The sequence below is a fragment of the Vombatus ursinus genome, unplaced genomic scaffold (genome assembly GCF_900497805.2).
Source record: "Vombatus ursinus unplaced genomic scaffold, bare-nosed wombat genome assembly UNPS02014847.1, whole genome shotgun sequence".
NCBI lineage: Eukaryota > Metazoa > Chordata > Mammalia > Diprotodontia > Vombatidae > Vombatus > Vombatus ursinus.
The window spans coordinates 15,920,500-15,942,754 of NW_020954625.1; the positions used below are offsets into that span (position 1 = coordinate 15,920,500).

The 22,255-nt window shown below is 43.1% G+C and overlaps 1 protein-coding gene across 2 annotated transcripts in view; it reads right to left on the minus strand.

Annotated features, from left to right (window-relative positions):
* BICC1 (BicC family RNA binding protein 1) overlaps nucleotides 1-22,255 on the minus strand; it is a 276,008-nt gene that overhangs the window by 22,990 nt on the left and 230,763 nt on the right. For both annotated transcript variants that reach the window (XM_027840726.1, XM_027840728.1), the window contains exons 10-18: nucleotides 21,260-21,446; nucleotides 17,615-17,776; nucleotides 16,254-16,450; nucleotides 15,953-16,085; nucleotides 14,846-15,002; nucleotides 12,219-12,384; nucleotides 6,076-6,115; nucleotides 5,234-5,388; nucleotides 866-1,022 (exon numbers count right to left, since the gene is read on the minus strand). In XM_027840726.1, coding sequence (XP_027696527.1) covers nucleotides 866-1,022; nucleotides 5,234-5,388; nucleotides 6,076-6,115; nucleotides 12,219-12,384; nucleotides 14,846-15,002; nucleotides 15,953-16,085; nucleotides 16,254-16,450; nucleotides 17,615-17,776; nucleotides 21,260-21,446 — 1,354 coding nt within the window. The remainder of the gene's footprint in view (nucleotides 1-865; nucleotides 1,023-5,233; nucleotides 5,389-6,075; nucleotides 6,116-12,218; nucleotides 12,385-14,845; nucleotides 15,003-15,952; nucleotides 16,086-16,253; nucleotides 16,451-17,614; nucleotides 17,777-21,259; nucleotides 21,447-22,255) is intronic.

The following is a 22,255-nucleotide window of genomic DNA, read 5'->3' on the forward strand; positions in this document are numbered from 1 at the left end:
TTTAACTGTCTACAATGTGCCAAGAACTGTGCTAAGCACTGAGGAAACACTAGTTAAAAAAAAAATCAACAGTCCCTGCTTTAAAGGAGTTCACACTTTAATTGGGGCCGACAATACATAAAAGAAAATGCAGCTACAAGGTAGAAGCGAAGGCTCAGAATGCCTTAGAAAAGAAGCGAGGAAGTATATTTGGAGCAAGACCCCGAAGAAAAATCAACAGCGAATGATACAGACAGACAGAAGCTGAGAGCAGAGAAAAGATAAGAACTTATTCAAAGAAAAGCATCTCAGAGGAAAGCCATGTTCTCAGTGGACAAATACTTCACAATAAAGACAACTTAGTTGAAATCTAATGAGGAAAGTGAAGCTATTCCAATAATTTCTGCAAGGCCCCTCAAACAAGAATGGAGCAACTCCAAGAATGTCCAAATTATTCAGAAAACCAATCAAAAAATAAACTAAAAATACCAAGTAAATAAAGACAGTGATGAGAGCACTTTAAGAAATAAAACAACAAGTCTAACAAGTGACTAGAAAATACAGAACAAAAGACAGAGACCCATCACAACAGCAAATTCTCTGGAAAGAGAAACAACAGAATTAGAATGGATGGGTGGGGAGGTAGAAAAAAATTAATGGAACAATTTTTTTTAAGTTTGGAAAAACATGAGAACTCTATAAAACTAGAAATACTAAATCTGAAGATGGCGGCAAAGACAACAGTCTAAGGATCATAGGTCTTCCAGAAGGACAGCATGAAGAAGACAACCTGCACACTATACACAAAAAGCCCAGAAACACGGGGAAGTCTCTTCTCCCCAAATCACAGACCAAAGGTGAAAGTCAGAAGAAAGTTGAAACTCACTTGATTTGTTTTGCTTGCGTTTGGGGCTCCCAAGAGAAGGTGAAAATTCATTGTGAGCAGTAGGACCGATTCCATTCCGGTCTCTCCAATTATCAGATTCACTTCCGTTCCCCAGGTGTTCACGACTGTTGGACCGTGAGAGAGACATTGATGACCCCTGCAATTGAAAAAAGAGTCCAAAGAAAGACAAGGACGAGTAACTTAATTGGTGGGTTGGGGGAGAAGTGGGTAGGGAGGAGGAGAATAATTACAGTCCGCAGAAGATCACCTAATTTAGTTTCATTATGGAATTAACTTTCTGAAGGAGGCCTTAAAAATGTAGTCCTGCACTAATGCATGGACAGTGAGGTTGTGAACCGATCCAACCATTCTAGAGAACAACTGAGAACTACACCCAAAGGGCTACAAAACTGTGCGTGCCCTTTGACCCGGCAATGCCAGTGCTAGGTCTATACCCCAAAGAGATCAAAGGAAAAGGAAAAGGAACTATATGTACAAAAATACTTGTAACAGCCCTTTTGTGGTAGTAAAGAATTGGAAATTGAGGGGATGCCCATCAATTGGGGAATGGATGAACAAGTTGTGGCATATGAATATAATGGAATATTATTGTGCTGTAAGAAATGAGCTCCATCAACTGATGCAGAGTGAAGTGAGCAGAACCAGAACATCGTACACAGTCACATCAATGCTGTATGATGATCCACTGTGAATGACTTAGCTATTCTCACATAATTCTGGAATATTCCTGATGAAAAATGTTTTCTACCTCCATAGAAAGAACTGATGGAGTTTAAATGCAGATCAAAGCATACTTTTTTTTCCACTTTCTTTGTTTTTCTTGTTTTGTGGGGATTTTTTTTTTGGTCTGTGTTTTCTTTCACAACTGACTAATACAGAAATATGTTTGACATGACTGTACATGTATAACCTATATCAAACTGTTTGCCATCTTGAGGGGAGGGAAGGGATGGAGGAAGAGAGAGAATTTCAAACTCAAAAAACTCTAAAGCTAATGTTAAAAGTTGTTTTTACATATAATTGGAAAAAATGTTTAGAAAAAGTACCACCAAAAAAATTCTAGTCCTACCCCCTTATTTTACAGATGATGAAACTGAGGCTGAGAGGCGCTGGAATTTGTCCGAGGTTCTACAGCTAATAAGTGGCAGAGCTGGGATCTGAACCCAGGTCTTCAAACTTCCAATCCAATGTTCCTTCATTCTACAGCTTCCCACTTGACTACATTACCTCTGACAGTATCTAGAGACTGGAGCTCTACTCTGGTGTACTGATATCATGGAAAAAGAGTCAGACTTGGATCTGTATCCCATGAATGACAGTTATTAGCATCACATGATTTTCCTGGTGCATGGACGTCCCCTCTCCAACCTCGAGGCTCAGAGAGTGGTCTTACAGAGCACCATGAGGTTCTGCCTTGCTCCCGTCAGAGCCAGCATGTATCAAAAGAGGGAACTAGACCCAAGTGTTCTTGGTTTCCAATCTGGTATCTCCACATGGTCTCTCTAAAAACAGAAGAGAGTAATATAATATAGATTTTTTTAAAGGGGTAGAAAAAAGAAACTGAACATTTTGATAATATTCCATTCAAGTGAAAATTTCCTCCTGTAAGTTGGAGAAGTGAGGCAGACGTTGAAGAAGGATGTCAAGGCTACAGGCATATCCTCCCCTAAGACAATACTTAAAGTTCTCTGGGAAGATGAGATCTTCAAGGGAGGCAACGTAGAGCAGGGGACCCGGAGCAGGGTTGGGGAGGATTCCTACCACTCACCACCCCACCCTTCCAAGGAAGAACCAATGAAGATATCCCAGGGGAATGGAATGCTCCATTGTTTCAAGAAAACTAGCTTGGCAATAGCAGGTAAGAGAGACTGAAGAAGTGAGTAAATGACAGCAGAAAATTTAGTTTGGAGACTATTTCCATTTAAGGAGGGATTGGGGTATAGCAGAAAAAGCCCAAGAAGACCTGAGTTCAAATCCCTACTCTGCCAACTTACCACCTAGGTCACCCTGGGAAAATTACTTCACCTCTCTGGGCCTCAGTTTCTTCATCTATAAAATGAAGGGGTTGGAATGGAGGGCACTGAGGGCCCTCCCAACTCTAGTTTTATGATCCTCTGTCCCTGGTCTGTGATAATGAGGGCCCAGACCAGGCGAGATGTCAACGGAAACAAAGGGACTGAATCAAGGATGGGACTGACAGAGAAAGATACTGATAAGACTTGGTGCCTGACTTGTTTTAGCCTAGAAAAAATAATGGAGTCATGGACCCAAATTGGGAAACCCAGAAAAGGAATAAGGAGGGAAAAGGAGATGATGGGCCATACAGATAATGATGTCTAACTGAACTATCAGAAAAGACATCAGGGTTTCAGATGTAGATTGAAGAGATGTTCACCTAGAGTTGAGTGTGAAGCCATAAGGACAAATGAGATTGCCCAGCTGAAGAGCACCAAGGATGGAACCTTGGTGTCCATGATTGGTTAATGTACAGAGAGCAAAGTATAATGGATAGAGCACTAGATTTCGTCTCAGAAAGATCTGGGTTCAAATCCTTCCTTGGACGCTTCCTGGTGTTGTGATCCTAGACAAGTCATTTAACTTCTCCTCATCTGTAAAATGGGGATAATAATAGCTCCTAGAAGCAATAGGAAGACTGTGGAAATTCCAGAGCAGGGACAGACAGGTCAGGCCCCCTCTCCTGCCACACCGTCTGAGTTACCCTCAGCAAAGCCACCTGGCTTCTCTACCCTGTGCAGGCCATGGAGGCTCTTTGGGCCAAGAGACTCTGGGTCTCTGAGCTTCTCTTTTTCCCCTTCGGGGATCACCGAAAAGCCAAATGTGAGCGGTTGTTTAAAACCAGCTGTTCCAGGACAGCTGTGGCAGGGTCTGCAACAAGGAAACTGCCTCCCCCCAAAGAGCTAACATTAGGAATGCTCAGAAACTCACTTCCTAGGCTTCCTCCTTTTCATCGTGGCTGTGCTATGAAGCCTGGGGGCTGCTGCACATTGAGCTGAGCGTTTGTGAGCTTGGGAACTCTTGGGTTTGACGAGTTTCTTTTTCTCTGACCACCCATCTCTAAAAATTGGATGGATTGATCATGCTAACAGTGGAACAAATTGGGGCTGGGGTTATCTTTGATGGTACTCTATGCAGTTCAGAGAGCCAGGGTGGGGGTGGGGGTTAGAATTTTTTTTCTTTTATAACAAAACTCAGCTCTACCACTACGTAATCATGGACAAATCACTTCTCTGGGCCTCGGTTTCTTCATCTGTCAAATGAGGGGGCATGACAAGATTTTAAGGCCCCTCCCAGGAAGTGAATAAAACTAATTTAAGTATTTATTTCAGAGTTACACAATTTTGAAAGTAACTCAAATTATACTCCTCTAAGTCCCTTGCACCACTGCTGTAATATAACCCTGAGAACAAAACGTACCAGAACCTTCTTTCCAGGCCCTTACAAATAGCTTCCTTGTCCTTGCACTGGAAGTTTTGGGGATTCAAAAGGAGCACTGAAAAAGAGCACGCTTCCTAGAGCTCTACAGGAGCAAACTGGTCCATTAGAGAGGAAGAGAAGGCCACCCCAAGCCTTCAAATCATTACGCAACTGTCTTTCAAACAAGGAGTCCAGTAAATATTCTATTTCGATTGATTGCTGATTTTTTTCTCTCTAAAATATGGGTTTGGACAACTTCCTCATATTTTCTCATAGAAGCCAACAGCCAAAAGCTGGCTATCTCCAAACTGGCAGGCCCTTGCTTGTCAGTCCTATGTAGCCTAATGGGGTATTGACCCATGGCCTTGGCTCCTACTGCCATATGTCAGGAAGCCAGCCTCTCCGCTTCAACGTACGTGACAGAGCCAACATCTGGGACCACTGGAGAGCTTGGCTTTGGCAGGTCCAAATGCCCAGGACTGTTTGCTACTCGCCATTTGAAAGGTGAGTCTTCCTTTTCTATTTGCATCATTTACCTCTGAGGTGGTTCTGTCAGAAGACAGACCCTCAGAATGAAGGTCTTGTCTAAGCACCAGAGAGGATAGCATGGCCATCCTTTGTCTACCCTCAGTCCCATGGTTTGATTTACTGTGTGTGAGTGTGTACGTACACACACACATCCCCAACAGCAAACAGTCCCTAGCTTTGAAAGCTGGGGATGGGTCACTAAAACTATTTCCATTTCATGACAATCTAGTTACAGTGAACAGACTCAGAGCCAGTCTCCTCCCTTCTCCACCCCTTACCACCACCCGGAAGATTAAAAAAAGTGTGTGGCACTGAGTGGAAGTCCATGGACTCCATGTGCCGTCCACAGAGCTGCCAGAGGGGAAGCGCCCAGTGAGTGTTTACCTCATAGGTCGTCCTCATCGTGGGCTTATAGGAGACGTGGTTAGCCCTCCTGAGCTCCTTGATGGTTTCAGCTGGCATGGACTTGGAGAATCCCAGGCCACTCCATGTGTTGGTTGGTGTCCTCACTTCCGTCACCACCGGCTTTTTCAGCATTGCTTTGGGGGAGGAAGGGGGACGGACACACATGGAACAGTCAATCCTTGTGAGTTATCTTCTCAAACATGATTATATACAACTGAGGGTGTGATCTTTAACAACAACAATAATAACTAGCATTTATAGAGCACTTTAAAGCCCTCAAAGTACTTTACAAATATTATCTCATTTGATCCTCACAATAACAATGGGAAGTAGGTGTTATTATTGTCCCCATTTTACAGCTGAGGAAAATAAGGCAAACCAGGGTTAAGTGACTTTCCCAGGGTAACACAGCTTAATTAAATGTCTGAGGCCGAATTTTAACTCCACCTAACTCCACCAGAGCCACTCAGCTGTCTTTATGCATCACAAACTATTACAGAATAGGCCAGGGTCACATAGGTCCCAAGTCAAAGAGCCAGGATTCAAATTCAGGACCTATGACTTTAAGAATCAATACCCTTATCACGGCATCAAAAAGCCTTGTCAATTTTACTTGATCCTTCATTAGGCCAATACAGACTTCATACAACATGGGTCGATCTTTCTTGTTTGTTTTGTTTTTTTCTTCTTTTCTTTTTTTTAAAGTACGGATAAACCTTTTTCATCAAGAGCAAAATGAATCAAATACAGACAGTGGAAAATATGTTTATGGGTCCACTGAGAAATAGAGGCATTTTGGAGGAGGCTCATGGACGACATACCTTTGGTTGCTAGCAGCTTTTTCTGTTCATAGTCAAATGCCTAAAAAAATTAAACAAACAGAAAATTCTTTACTTCTCCTTTCACCATGGGTCACACCAACACTCACATTCTAAAAACAAAGGCTTTAACTACAGCTCACGAATTCCCAAGGGACAAGTGTTTAACCTAAGTTTAATAATATACTAGCAATCCGCTGAACATCTGATACATCTAAATGGTAAACCAATCAATCGACAAGCAACGATTAAGTGCCTACTATGTGCTAACCACTGTACTAGGAACTAGAGAGAAAAACAAAACAGCCCTCCTCCCCTAAGAGCTTATATTCTATTGGATCATTTAAATATCTCATTGGAGCAATAAATAACTATCTGACTTGTGGCACTGAGTCAAATTATCTCCTTTAACTTAAACAAATCTATTTATGATTAATATTTAACACGCTAAGGAAAGCATACTTCAAATATCAGTGACTCAATCCAATAGTATCCAAAAATCTGGTTTGGGATACCACATTCCTGAAATACTGAGATTCTACCCCAAATTCCTGCACTACTCTTTCCCAGAAACCAGTTGTTTAAAAAAAACCCTCTCATTTATGATAAGCATGACCTATCATGCCTATGGTTTTGATGACAAGGATTTGGGGAATCCTTTCCAAAAGAAAGAACTTGATGCCAAGATACCAGTGGACTGTTTTTAAAAATAACCTTGATTTCTGTGAATTACAGCTCATTCTGTAGTGGTACCTGGAAAATTCTCTCTTCCTCTCCCCCATCATCTAAGTTGAACCCTCTCTTGTAACAAAAAGAAACCAGTTAGACTAAAGCCACGCAATTACCGCGACCGTGTCTGAGAAATTATATGATATCTTGTCCTCCCAGCCTTCACCCCCACACCCATTCCCTTTGCTGATGGGAGAGAGATTTGATTCATTATCTGTTCTCTGGGACCATTATTGGTTTTCAATTGCTCCAAGTGAGATTATCAAATCAAACTGAAATATTGCTTGATTTCAACTTGCAATGACATTGGATAATATTAAACAGGCCTCGAGTTCTACCTGCTAGCCAGCACTCACAGAGTACCTTCAAACCAGGTGCTTGGTAAATATTGACTAAAGGAATGCTTGACTCTCAAGTCGCTATCCCAGAAGCATACTGTAGGGAAAAGAGGACCTGGGGTGGGAGCCTAGAGTTGCTACTGATGATCTGTGTCATTTTCCCTTGCTGGGACTCCGTTCCTCCTCTGTAGAAGGAGGGTCTTGGACTCAATAACCTCAAATACCTCTACAAGCTCTGTTATAATTCCATACTCTATGAACTCTACTGAAACACAAAATGTTAGAAATCAAAGTGACTTTAGAGAGATCAGCAGTATCACAATGGATGGACCGGACACGGCACTTTTAAGGTTAACTGAATGCTTCACACAGACATTATCCTATCTGATCACCTGCTCCAACCTCCTCACTCTGAAGACGAAGAAACAGAGACTCATTGCTCACAATCGCTCTGGACACAAACGGGTCTCCTAACCCACCCTTGGAGGCTTTGTAACCCCAATGATTTCAGCCAAAGATCATTAATCAGCAACTGTCCAGAATGCTCAATTCCAGGAGATAACTGCCCCTGAAAGTGCTGGCTTGTTAAGTCAGTCCAGCTAAACTAGTCATGAACAGCACTAGTCTACTGCACTGAAGTTTGCTTAGAAAAACCTCTAAAATGAGGTTTGAGGATCATAACTTCTCTCCATCACAGATGTTGGTGAGGATGAGGGAAGAAGAACGGCATTTATGTGCCGAAAAACAACATGGTGAACAAAACAGAGGACCAGACCCACTTTCTGATCTTCATAAACTCTTAAAACTCACCTTCATAAAAATCTGAGCCACAGGTAAATAAAACTATCTCCGCAGGTCAAGTCACCAAGAAGTACAAGGAGGTAACAGTCTGATGAAAAAATAGCACAGAGGGCTAGCTCCTCATCTCTAACATGTACACTCTGCATCCCCTTTGCCACTAGCCTCCACCCTCTGGCAGGATGGCACAAGGGGACTCATAACCAACAGTCTCTGCTGGCACATCTGGTCCCTAACCTTACTCTACCTTTCTGTGACAACAAATAGCAGAATTCAACTCAATCCACTTCTTTCCCCACTCATGCAGAGAAGGTAAAGCGCAGGAAAGTGAACACACTTGGCCTGGGGTGGCAGCATGCTATACTGCAGCAGCCCTCAGCCAGAGAATTAGAGAACAGAGGTAACTGGGGAAATCTACCACTATATGGGTGGGGGGGGAGGCACTACATAAGGCCTGAAGAAAAAGAGTCTGGCATCCAGTGTAGATCAGTTCTGTCCCCTCAGAAGTCAGTTAGGGCAGAGACTGAGGCTGGTTAAAAATTAATTCCTCAGCAAAAGAAATGGCTGAGACAACTCTTAGGTCAAATACCAGGGAATCTGACATCAAAGAGAAAGAAGTCAGAAAGTGAACAATAAAGGAATATAGGAAAAGAGATTTAAATTACCAAAAATCTCAAGAGAGGGAAAAATCAGTCAAAAATTTTGAGTACTGGCACATAAATCAATAGGAAAGATATTAAAACAGAAGGAAAGATAACCTCTGGGACATCTAAATGAGTCCCAACACTTCTTAATAAATATTGCCAAGCAAAAGAAACTGAATCAACATTTGAGAGGCAGAGGATCCTGTGAATTCCCAAGAGAAAATGGTACCACAACAATTCCCAATAATTCAAGAGAGAAATAAAAATGGTGACAATTTGCACAGTAGAAATAATTGGCAGAATAGAAAAACTTGAATCCACAATGGCAAACCTTACCAAGAAACAAAAGAAGTAAATACAAATATAAAGAAGTGAAAAATAATCTAGATGAGGAACAGCAAAAAAGCAATAATATTAAAAGAATACATGACACCTAAACAAGAAAAACATTGTGCTCTTGAAGACAGGATACAGATAAAACTTAAGGATCATAGGTCTCTTAGAACACAAGTCGAAAGACCCTGAACGCCATAATGCAATAAGTAATACAGTAAAACTGCTCAGAATTTCTAAAAACATAAAACAAAATGCTCATCAAAAGAATCTATGGATTGCCTCCAAAAAACAAACAAGAATCCTATGCTACAAATTCCAAGATAGTAATGGTTAAATTTAATAATTTCCGATGACAAACAATAAATTCTGCAAACTACCACAAATAAAGGAAAAGAAATGTGAATACCTCAAGACTACTCTGCACCCACTAGGAACTACATAAGGGAATGGAATGATGTGTTCTGAAGAGGAAAGGAGTCCAAGATGCAACCCAAGATGTGAGCCTAATCATCAATTTGAAAAATAGACATTCAATAAAAGAGAATCATTTTAAGAATGTCTATGGACTTGCTGTGAGGACCATTTGTGAAGTTTTTAGCAAATCTTAAAGCACTATACATAAGTCAGCAAGGATAATGATGGTATAAAAGTTCACAAATAACTCCTAAAATTTCATTTTAAGCAATCTTCTACCTCCTCTAACTTTTGACCAAGTTAACAATAACGAGAGGCAGCATTTCATGGTGAGTAGAAATCTGGCCTCAAAATTCATGGTTCAGATACTGGCTGTGTGACCTGGGCAACTCTCACTCACAGTGTCCCAGGTAACCCTCTAAGATTATAAATTTCAAAGCCAGTCTTCATTGGTTGAGGGAGTTTTCTAATCAGGAATGTCTTATGCCAAGGAAATCATAAGTCTTGTCCAAATAGCACTAATTATAGCCCTACATTTATACGGCACTTGAAGCAGAACACTCAAACTATATTAGTTCATTTGATGCAGCTAGGCAGTACAGTGGATACAGAGCACCTGCCTCCCAGGATTATTGTGAGAATCAACTGAGACATTTGTAAAGTGCTCAGCGCAGTGCCTGGAACATAGTAAACACCAAAGAGAAGGCTGATTCCTTCCCTTCCCCACCATTATGTGATCCTCAAGACTACCTGGTGAGGTGTGCACAATAGGTATTAACATCCTCATTTTACATATTATTGGATAATAGAGCTACAGGTCACCTAGTCCATCCCTGTCATTTTATAAACGAAAGAAGATTCAAAAACGAGGCTCAGAGAGCCTTCATGTATAGTGACCTCCATATCTTCACAGAACTAGTATGTGATAGATGTAGGAATGAAGCCCAGGTGTCTCCTGACTCTGAGACCAGCCCTCTGTATATCATACCAAGCTGATAAAACGTTCTGCTTGGCATTCCTCTATATTTCCCTTTTCCTACCCAGTCACTGACAAATATGGTGCACATAAGATGATGTAAAGAGTAGTGAGGGGTCCAGATGTCCACGACTAGATAATTAACTCCAATTTTTCCCCCTAGACCTTTGGCTTCAATAGTATAGGGAATTACCAGTAAGAAAACTCCATCAATGTATGTTGGCACCTACTCTGTGACAGAAAGTTGTCTGGGGAATTGAAAGGAAGTGACTTGCTCAGGTCACAGAGCCAGGATGTATGTGAGGCAGGGCTTGAACCTGGGTCTTCCTGACTCCCAGGCTCTCTCTCTGCCATGCCACACTGCTGCTGCTCCCATCTCCCAAGTATCTGACAACTGACTCCCTAGGAAGATGGCATCCACTGATGCTTGATTTCTTGGCCCCCACTATCACTGATGACTGCAGAGAGCTTTCTTCTTTGTGACTGCAAGGGATAGAGATGATTATTGGACTGATGACATAAATGTACCTCTTACATATGAAAATCCTGCATCAGGAAATGGTCAGCTGGGCCAAAGGAAATATTTGAAATCTTTATTGCTACACATTGTTGAATTATCTTTTGTCAAAAAGAGAAACAAGAAAAGACAGAAGGCAATGAAGATATACCATAGTCCGAGAAATAAAAACTAATAAATATGGCAAAGAGGTTGGCTTGGATCATAAGGTTGACACTGAAGCTATAAAGTATTTATCTACACACATACACACACACACACACACACACACACACACAGCCCAGCTTCACCTTTTCTGACATTTACAAATTGTAATTTGTCTTTTCCAACAACCAAAAGCAAAGCACACAACAAAAGCGATGAGTAGTCATTTATCCATGGGTAAACACAAGTTAATGATGGTCTTATGACTCCCGACCAAAATGTCATTGCTAATATGCAAAGTACCATTTAATTCTAAAGGTAAATTTTACTGTCAAGTAAACAATTTAAGAACTCGGTTTACAGGGATCAGATTTAAGTACTTTCTCCTCTATTAAGCTTTGAGATTTTTTTTAATTGAGTTCTGATGGTAAAATCTATACAGGCAGAGACCACATGTGTTCTTGTTTCTGTTTCTAAGAGTGCCTAGGAGCACATGCTGAGTGCTCAATAAACACTTTTTTGGACTGCTGAATTTTGGAGTTAAATAAGTACATATATAAATATGCATAACATAAATATCAATTTAACTCAAAGGGACTTGGCCAATGGGTACCTCATTCTCTGAATATGCCTAGTCAACTCTGCCTACTTCCAGGTCATTTAAACTAGACTGAAGAGCCTGCTTCTGGTAAGGCAAAAAGATACATAACAGAGGAATTCTGCTCCTGGATTCAGAGCACACACAGGCCATTCTGACTGTTTCCTGTCTGCTTAACTCATAAAAGAGTCTTTTAGGTTGGTTACCAGATCAGATCTGGCAGGCAGACAAAAGACTCACCCAGAAGTCACTCACTGCCTCATTGCTGCCTGGCTGGTTTGAGTGAAGAAGACAGGCTGTAAGTCTCAGGGTGGGGAAAGGCCTATCATCCTCCCTCACCAGACCATCGTGTGGGCTGTGAATACGAGCTTCTGTTCTTTGGCACTCGGGTCTGTTCTTTTCTACTCTTAAGCGAAGGATGACCTTGTGAGTTTCCAAAGATTGGAGAAGCATCCTAGATCTAGAATCTAGGATCCATGCCAACCAAACCAACCTCAGCCCAGCCCTTTACTACCATTGGTGATGTGCCTTTTATCAATATACCCATAATTGTTACCTCGAATGGGAGTAAAGAAGGCCCACTATCGATAGACACCTCCATGTGGGCAGTCTCTCATTGTATCGATTCTACCCTCTCCGCATCAGTACCTACCTGCATGTTGACATAGGACGACCGTGGAGCGAGGCGCACTCGCTCTGAGTTCTGCTGGGCCGCTGCTGCCCTCTCAGCTGCTCGTTCACTCCCTGGAGCCTTCTTGTCAGCCAAAGGACTCTCTGAAGCGCTCAGCTCTGAATCCGAGAGCAATCGTTCAGTGGTGCTAAGAAAGAAAACTTGAAGGTTAGCCCTCAACCATAGACCAGAGGTCTCCATGTTGATGGTCCAAGTAATTATCAGTGGTCTCCCCATTTACCACCAGCTATACTGCTTTTGGACTTCTTTGGACTTTTACATCATGCCCCCATAGCCAGCTACCTTCTCTCACCACCCCATCATTCTATACACCCACTCCTTGCTTTTCAGCTCCCTACATTAGACTGTAAGCTCCTTGAGGGCGGTCTTTGTTTTTATTTGTATTTGTATCCCAGTTGCTTAGCATAATGCCTGATACTTAGTAGGTACTTTAAAAATATCTATTGTCGAAGTAAGCTAGGCCTAGTTAACCTGAGAGGTAGCAAGGTGTATGGGGGTGGAGGGGGAAAGAGAGAGATGCTCACAGATCTAGAGGACTGTATTATCATATTGTAAGAGAGAGGCTCACAGGATTCTGGAAGGTACTCTCAGTGGTCATCTGGGTTAGCCTTAAGAACACAGACCATCTGATGCCTACTCTAATATTCCATCCCACTAGACCACAACCACTTCCTATGAAAGCCAAGGACAGAATTCAAAAGAAGAAGGCAACATCAATAACCAATTATCAAATGAATTCCATCTCTGGTGCATGCAGGCCAGCCTAGCTGAAGTAGCACCCTGAGGCAGCAGCAGGAGGTAAGGTCACCAACACCACCCCTTTGGCTCCCATCTCCCCCCAAACTGAGAGGGAATGGGTAAGAGCACTGGACCTGGAGCCAGGACTACCCAAGTTCAGATCTCACCTCAGACACTTGCCAGGTGTGTGACCCTATCCAATCACCTAACTTCTCTCAGCATCACCTGTAAAAGGGGGCTAATAATAACACTTACCTCAAAGGATTGTTGTGAAGATCAAATGGGACAACACATGCAAAGTGCTTTGTAACTTTAAGCACTACATAAACGCTATCATCACAGCTATGGGCTATAAATGGGCTGCTCTGGGAGGGGTGGATTTCCCCTCAGCTAAGGTCAAGTTCAGGGTGGAAGACCAAGCATAGAGGGCATTGTAGACAGCATTCTGGTCTAGGGACAGAGAGGTTGGATTTAATGGCCCCTGGGGTCTCTTCCAACCCTGTGGTTCTGAGATATGCACACCTATGTGCGTGACAGACATGATCTGGAACATGTATGAAACAGCGGAAACCATTCCAGAAGGAAGAAGTCCTTGAGGGCTTGGGGGGAATCTTTTCTCACAGACTGGGGCCCTCAGCTGAAGGCACTCAAGGATGAATTCAGAAGTAAATGCAGACAAAATTATAGTGGGGAAATGGTAAGAGATGAATATTAAGAGACAGCCATGATTACAACAAACAAGATGATTATGGAAGATGAACAGAAGGTCAATCCTAGACCAGCAACATTTTCAGAGCTCAATGGGAAGTGTTTCAGAAAACTGACATCAACTCAAAAGCCTAAACTCAAGATGTGGGGATGGGAGGGAGAAGGGGAGAAAGGGGAAAAGATGAAATGGGAATAAAGGAGAACATGGAAAGGAAAAGAGGGAGACAGAAGAGAAGGAAGGAGAGAAAGAAGTATGCAAGGACCAATAAGAGAAGAGAAATAAAAGTGGTGGAGAAAGAAAGAAGAGAGAGGCAGACAGGTAGCACAGCAAATAGAGAGCTCCAATAGCAAAGTCTAGAGATCTGGGAACCATAAGTTTTCTAAAGCTAAGTCACACCACACAACTGCTCCCTGCAAAGGCAAAGAATGACTCACTGAAGAATGTAGAGCTGGGATTTGAACCCAGGTCCTTTCATTTTTCCATATGGAGCTAAATCACTTTCAATACAGACCTTTATGGTGAATCATCAGAAGGATAATAGTGGACAGTAAGCACCGTAAGAGGGAAAATAGAATGAGTCGAACTGGCCCAAATCAGCAATGCAAAGTTTATCAGGAATCCTCTTGGGCAATGTCGATGTTACCCAGAGAATCCTAGCTCAGCAACAATTCAGCAAGTTCTAAGAGTGATGGGGTTGGAGTCAAAAGACCTTGATTTCTAGATCCATGATCTTAAGCAAAACAAAAAGGCCTTAAGGCTTAGAATGGAAGGATCGTAGATTTAGATCTGGAAGGGAGAACGAGAATCTAAGGTCTAGCAAAGGGGGAGTGATTTGGCAAAGGTCACACAGGGAGTAAGAGATCTCGAAGTTCAATGTTCTCAATTACAGATGGGGAACTAAGGCCAAAGAGGGGGAGTTACTTTTCTGGAGTCACACAGGCAGTACATTGTTCAGTTAAGATTCCAAGTCAATTACCCTTCTTTACCTCCCAAAGGCTCAGTTGATCCTGTATAAGATGTGGATAGTATGACTACTTAGAGGATGAGTTGGAGGAAAGTGCTTCCCAAACCTGAAGGTGCCGTATAAAAGGAGGAAATGACACTCGAATCCATAAGAAGCTGGTCAGAGACCAATACCTACTGTAAATGAGAGTTCTTTGTGCCTTGAAGTAATTCTACTGTCTGCCTCTTGGAGCAGGATACCTTGGAGGACGCCATCATTTGCTTGAGCTCAGTGGCACTGGCCGAATGCGAAGGACTTCGAGGCATGCCCACTTCCACAAAAGCATCATTGCAACCTGTGGATTAGAAGAAGACCAAATGAAAATCAAAGCAGCCGCCATCTTGGTATGGTGCCAGCATGAAATCAGCTGCCACAGACCAGTATCTAGCACTCTGGAGACATTATTAGCCAAAAGGACTTGTAACAACATTCTGTTTATAAGAGACTTGATAGAGACTTCTTTAACCAACAGGCACTTTTAAAGCACCCACTATGTAACAGGGACTGTTCTAGGCACTGGAGATACAAAGACAAAAATGAAATAGCCCTTCACCTCAAGTTGCTTACAGTCTACTTGGGGAGAAAAACATCCACATACAGGTAAAGAGATACAAATGCTTCAGATAGAAACATTATAGCTTCACAGTTCAAAGTCCTACTGACTGGGGGTTCTGAAAGTCTCCACTTGAAGTAGGAAAGGCTATCATTTCTATGACATTAATTCAAGTGTAAAAAAATCTTGGGCAAACATGTATGTGTATGCGTGGCTTTGCAGGTATAGATAGAGATGTGCACACACACCGGCAGAGATATACACATGCTGGCACAGTTGTGTAGATACCCACCACAGCAGGTGGTAGAATGTGCATTATACTATCATATGTTTTACATGTTACTTATGATTAAATGCCATATAGTATCATAGCTTTAGAACTGGACAGGAAATGGAGGCTCAGAGAAGTCAGGTGATTTGCCAGGTAGTAAACGGCAAAGCAGTAATATGAGTCCAAGTCAATGCCTTATCCACAACACCCTACTGCCCGAATTAATACTACCATAGTAATTATTTTGATTTAATTACTTCTTCCTTCATGATATTTACTTTCAATATACCAGAGACAGGACAAAGCTACAACTGGACCCCCAGCATCAGGGAATGGTGCCTAGGCACTCCACTCAGGGCCCCTTCAGAGCAGAAACCTCCCCCAAACTAGTGAGGGCAGGGGCAAAGGGGCGGCCCCCTACCTTCTGGGGCACCGGACTTGGACGATACTTGCTCAGAGGCACTCGTCTGGCGTGATGGGTCATTGTGATTTCCAGTCAGCACTTTTTCTCCAAGGGATGAGGTCGATATTGCACCATATTTTATCTTTGAAGACTGAAGCAGTTATAGGAAAAGGTCAGAGCTCTCATCTCACCTTAAATGCTCACAAATTTCACGTGAAAAAAAATGTTTATCATGAAGGTTAAAAAAAAAAGAATGGAGCCAGAGCTCTGCCAGATACGAGTAAGTGGTGGCCCGGAGCACACTCCTCACTGAGCTTACCTGCACATGTCCATTCAGAGCAGGAGAGCCTTGGGGGGCTTCTGACTGCATGCCATTGACATGGACTTCTATAGGAGTCAAGCCTGGAGGAGGAGATGGCGTTGTCTGGCTGTAGCTGGGCACTCCAGACAACAAAATACTGGTCAATGTGGCTTGGGCGGTGGAGGGAATCATGAGATGTGGGAGTGGCGGAAAACCTACAGTGGGGAAAATCCAAGCAAAGAGAACACATGATCACAAGGTTCCTGCTACTACTGTCAGGCCCCAGAGGAAGGAGAGCGGCATCCTCACCGTTCACACTCAGAGGGGCAACTGCTTTACATTTATCCTCCAGGGTTTCATAAGAAATCCAAGCACGTCTTATGAGAGCTCGGAAGGCCCTCTGGGGCAATCTGGTCCAAACTCTTACTTAAAATGCACATTTAGACAAGGAATGTGGCTGGTCTTTGGCCACAGTGCCCAATAAATGCTCATTCTTTCATGTGGCTTGGTAGTAGTATAGACGGATCTACAACCCAGGGCCCCAATCCCTGTTTTGGTGTGACTTTCCACCACATCAATCGGCTAGCTATACGGCTACCGGGGCAGAAATGCTCCTTAGTCACTGGATTGTTAGGAAGACTGTGGGAGTCTTCAGGTTGGCAGGGGAAGTGACTGGAATTTGAGGAAGAGAGTTAGCATGAAATAGTGCAAAGAACATTGGCTCTGGTCAGAAGTGGGTTTGAACACCAGCTCGGCTACTCAACTCTAACCTTGAGCAAGTGCCTTCACTGCTCTGGGTCCCAGATTCTTCATCTAGGAATGTCTTTTGCCTCTTTGTATCCCCAGGGCTTAGCACAGTGCCTGGCACATACTGATGATGATAATAATAATAATAATAATAATAATAATAATAATAATAATAACAATAATAACAACTGACATTTATATACGCCAGGCTCTGTGTTAAGAGCTTTACAAATATTAACTCCTTTGATAATATAGTAGGTGCTTAATAAATGCTTACTAACTGACTGACTGATGAGGTTGGACTATGGTCCCTTCCTTCTTTACAGGCATAACAATTCAGAGTTCCTTTAAGCAGACTTTTTTTTTTATATATGGTCAGATATGTCCCTTGTCTGGCTACTAATTTATCTTGATGACACAGGAAAGATTCTATTTTTATTACCATATCCAAATCAACCCAAATCAACCCAAACATTTGTCAAATGTCTGTGGTTCACATGATGCTGATCAATACAACAACCAAAAATAAAAAGCAGAGCCTGCCCACAAGAAGCTTACAATCTACCCAGGGAACATCTCCCATAAAATCCTTAGGTTCCCGCCGCCTTCCTTTAAATTCCCAGCATGCTGACCTGTGGCACTTGAAGTGTTGGCAAGTGGGGGAGCCCAGAGCGTGGGGCTTGGAGTACCAGAACTCGGACTCTGCAGAGGGCTCACAGAGCTATTCAGAGCATTCAGGAGCGAGTTTGGAGTCGTCGAGGTGTTTACAGATAAGGCAGTTGGGCCGAGAAGACCTGTGTGCAAAGTGTGGAAAGTTAGCTTGTGTAATAGTTCCAGATGTTACTGTAAAAACGCCCCTACTATTGCTCCTTCAAATGTAAATTATAATAAGGAGCCCTTCTTTAAAATATGTAGGGCATCCCCAAAGTCTAAACTCAACTCCAACCCACTAAAACTTAAGAAAGTACTAAGATTTCTGGGACACCCTGTATACTATACTTAGGAAATTCCTCCAATGGAGTCATCCCCTGGTATGTTATTGAGTTGTGGGGTGACCCTGCGTCTTCAAAGTCTACAAACCCAGGAACAAACTGTGGTCTGAGGACTGACCTAGCTACATGCAGAAAAGCTGGTAGCCAAGTAATGGAAATGCAGTGACTGTCACAAGAAGGCACAGAGAGGTTATGCACAGGACAACGTCTGACTAGAGAACGTTACAGTTCCTGTGTGAGGCAGGTGTGGCCATAGCCAAGTTCGTTTAATCTAGAAACCCTCCCCCAGGAGAATACAACTTCCTCGCGGGCAGGAACCACTTTTTTTTTAAATTTTCTATCCCCTGCTCAGCACATAGCAGATATTTAATAAATGAATGTGAAATTGAACTGAAAAAGGAACCTGTCCTCTCTCAGAATCCCAGACTCTCCAGACTGAGAATGACTTCAGAGGCCACCTAGCTCACTCTATGCCTGGAAAAGAACATTCCCCTATCGGATCTTACAACAGGTGACACAGCCGAGAGACCTCGAGGAGGGAGGGACTCCCTTTCTCCCTGGGCAGCCCTCCCCATGTCAGAACAGCTCTCATTCCTATGAAGAATCTTCCCATCATCAAACATATATATGCCTTTTTGCAACTTTGACCCCTGGCTATCAGAGGGCTTGCTCTCTCCTCTCGTAGGTGGGGTAAGGAGATTCCCAAATCTGCTGCCTTTTCTTATAGAATTCATCCAAGTCCAATTCCCAGTCTTGGTGTTGACAAAGCCCCTTTCTCATGGGTTTACATGGGATGGGGGTCATGCTTAGATCAGGTACCAATGGTCTGATATAAGCATCCTTTATCGATCTTCTTGGTTTGAGTTGACATTGCAGTTAAGTCCTTAATGTTTCCCCTCCTCTCCCTCAGCAGAGAAAGGGGTCCTAATGGTTCATTTCCAGATAAGCTAGTCTACTCCCAACAGGCTGTTTGCAGTAAATGGGACATAACCAATAAATAAATATATTATTCTTCTGATGTCCGCCTCAGTACACTTCCTCCTCTCCTCCACCGAAAAACAAATGACCAAAGGTCTTTTATGTTTGCACATACCTACTTTAGTGCTTCAAAGGGCAGAGAGATTTGCTCTTAACCTTAAATTCAATTAAAATGGTTGAGAACGTGTGTATGAGCACGATGTGGCCCGTAGCTGCTATGTGCTTGTCAGGCGTCATCCACAAGGTAACGGCATTGTCAGAAATGCCCAGAGGCACTCTGCCCTCTCCCCTAAGAGCTTAATAAGGTAAAAATCTCAGAATGGGCCTCCCCCCGCACCCCTCTCCAGGCCTATGCTGAGGGGGCAGCTGGTGTGGATTGCTCTCCATGGGCCAGATTTCTTCAAGGGCTCCCCATCACCAACTGAACAAAGGACAAATTCCTCTCAGCTAATCAACCTGCCTGTCCAGACTTATATTACAGTGCAGTGCAATAAGTGTTGGATTGGGGGTCAGAGGACTTGAGTTCAAATCTTACTACCTGCATGACCCTGGACAAGCCTCTGTTTTTATGTCTGTAAAATGAGGAGGCTGACTAGATGACCTCGTAAGGATGCTTCCAGTTCTAACTCCAGGATCTAAGGCCTCTTCCTTCTCCCCATTCTGTCAGGAAGTCAAAAGGGACCAAGTTTCTGCCCTGGAAACACAGTCCGGCCTCCCCGGCTTGACTTTCTATTCCCTATGTTACAGGTCTTCCTCCATTGTCTCTGCTTGTTGAATTCACCTGTAGCTTTTATAGCCCAATTCAAATGCCACCTCTTCCAGGATGCTCCCCCTGGTTCTACTGTATTGGTAAAGACCTGCCCTCTCTGACTTCCCAGAGTCCTTTGGGTTGTAACTCTCTGATACAATTAACATGAAATGTTACGTTTCACAGTTATCTTGATGTCTCATCTCTTCCTACTAGATTGTAAACTACCTGAGGGGAGTCTCTATCTACCTCTCAATGCCCAATAGGCTCTACACTAAATATAGGTGCTCAATAAAGGTTTTTTGTTGTTACTGATTTGATACAACAAACTTTGATTAAATTAAATATACATATATCAGACAGTGCGAATACAAAGATTAAGCTGAAATAGCTCCTACCCTCAAGAAGCTTCTATTTTAATGGGTGGAGGGAGAAGGGACACAACACACAACATGCACACAGATAAGAAAACAAAAAGTATGTAGGAAAGCATATCCAAAGGAGACGGCACTAACAAGTGGGGAGATCAGTCAGTACGGCTGGAGAAGAAGGTGTCTGAGCTAGGCTGAGAAGGAAGGCAAGGGGACTCAGAGAGAGAAAGACAGAGACAGAGAGGCAGGGAGAGAGGGGAGAGAAAGGGAGAGACAGAGAGAGAAACAAAGAGAGAGAAAGGGAGACACAAAGACAAGAGAGGTAGAGAGAAAGGAGGAGAGAAAGAGAGAGACAGGGACAGAGAGAGACAAAGACAGAAACGGAATGGAAGAGAGAGAGATGGATAGAGACAGAGACAGACATAGTGAGAGAGGCAGAGACAGAAAGGAAGATAGGGGCAGAGAGAAAGGTAAGGAGAGAATACATTCAAGGCACAGGAGAGCCCGTACAAAGGCGTGACGGTAGGAAGGAAGGTTGCGTATGGAGAATATTGTGAGTTGGCTGGTTTAATAAACATGGCCAGTTCGTGAAGGGAAAGGATCTGAAAGAAGCCTGGAGAAGCGTGTGGAATCACTGCAGACTGAGAATGCTGAATTTTCTCCTCAAAGCCAGAAGGAGCTGTGGAAGATTTCTGAAGAGTGAAATGATATCATCAGCTTTGTGTTTCACAAATATTGATGTGGCATGGGAGGCTGGTGAAGGATGAGGCAAAATGGAGAAGAAAAAAGAAAATCTTGTTCTATAGTTACGGAAATCTGGGCATGCCTCTGCTAAAAACATGTTAGCATTCACTGGCAATCAGCTTTCACGTACACCTTACATCCCAGTCTCTAGACTGATGAAAATCTTGCAAAATCCACAGAAAACACATACGTTACAATAGGCTGTAGTCTCGCACCCTTATATTATTTCTGGTTTAAAAAGGACAAACAGGAATAGTCCCTGAAAACAAAGTCATCAGCTCTGGATTACTGAAGCCAATCCTGTTAGAGGAGAGGTGACAGAAACACACGCAGAGATGTTAACGAGAAGCAAAAGCTGGGGGGGGGGGCACATTTCCCTCAGAAGGAGGGCTGAAGAGCAGCCCACAGGGCATTGACAGACAGCTGGAAGAACGTATTTTATACCTAGTCCAGTGAGTCCCAGGCCTGCAGAAGCTAAGATATCCAAGCCCGGACATGACAGGCCGGCGGGGCACGAGACCGGAGATGGGCTGGTTGTTATGGTAACGCCACTACTTTCAAGTCCGAGGAGACATTTCCTGGCTTCATACATATTTAAGGCATTTCGCTCAACGCTTTTCACAATCACAGACTATGAAAACACATAATGGAGGGAAAAAAAATGTGAGATGCAAGTAGAATGCAAGGAATTGGGGGTGGGGAACAACGATGAATGTGTTCATTCCCAATTCCACACAGGGAACCATAAGCATTACCTGAACCATCGGCTTAGATACCAACAAAAGACTGAGAATTTGAACACAAAGCTTTTCCTTTCTCCATTTTTCACAAAACAAAGCAAACTGGGCACTGAGTAGATCTAAGAGGGAGGTTTGGAACAGTGGAAAGAGAAGATGATTTTGAGCCAGGGGGCCCAGAAGGGAGCTCCAACGTTGTCCCTTAAGACCAGTGTGACTCTAAGCAAAGCACTTTAGCTTTCTGGGCCTGGGTCTCCTTGTCTGTAGGATGAGAGAGCTGAACTACAATGGCCTCTCAGCTCTAAATCTACGATCTGATGAACTTTCTAGATTCTGGTTGCCAGAGCAGTACAAGGAAAATAGCAATGGCCTTCCCAAGGAAGACCGGAGGATCTGGGTTCAAACTCTCACTCTGCCACTTTCTATCCATGTGGTCTTGGGTAAGGCACTTCTCTCTGTGCCTTGGTGTACTCAGCTCTAAAATGAAGGCGTTAAAATAGAAGCCGGGGGTTGGCCAACTCTGACTCTGGACACAGCAGATCCAAGAGGTCTCCTTGAATCAGAGCAGGGGGAGGTAAAAAGGGCCTCCGAGGGCATCCAGGCCAATACCTCATTTTACAGAGGAGAAATCTGAGGCCCAGAGAGGTGAAGAACTTAGGATCACAGGCTCATAGAACTACAACTGGAAAGAACCTCAGAGATA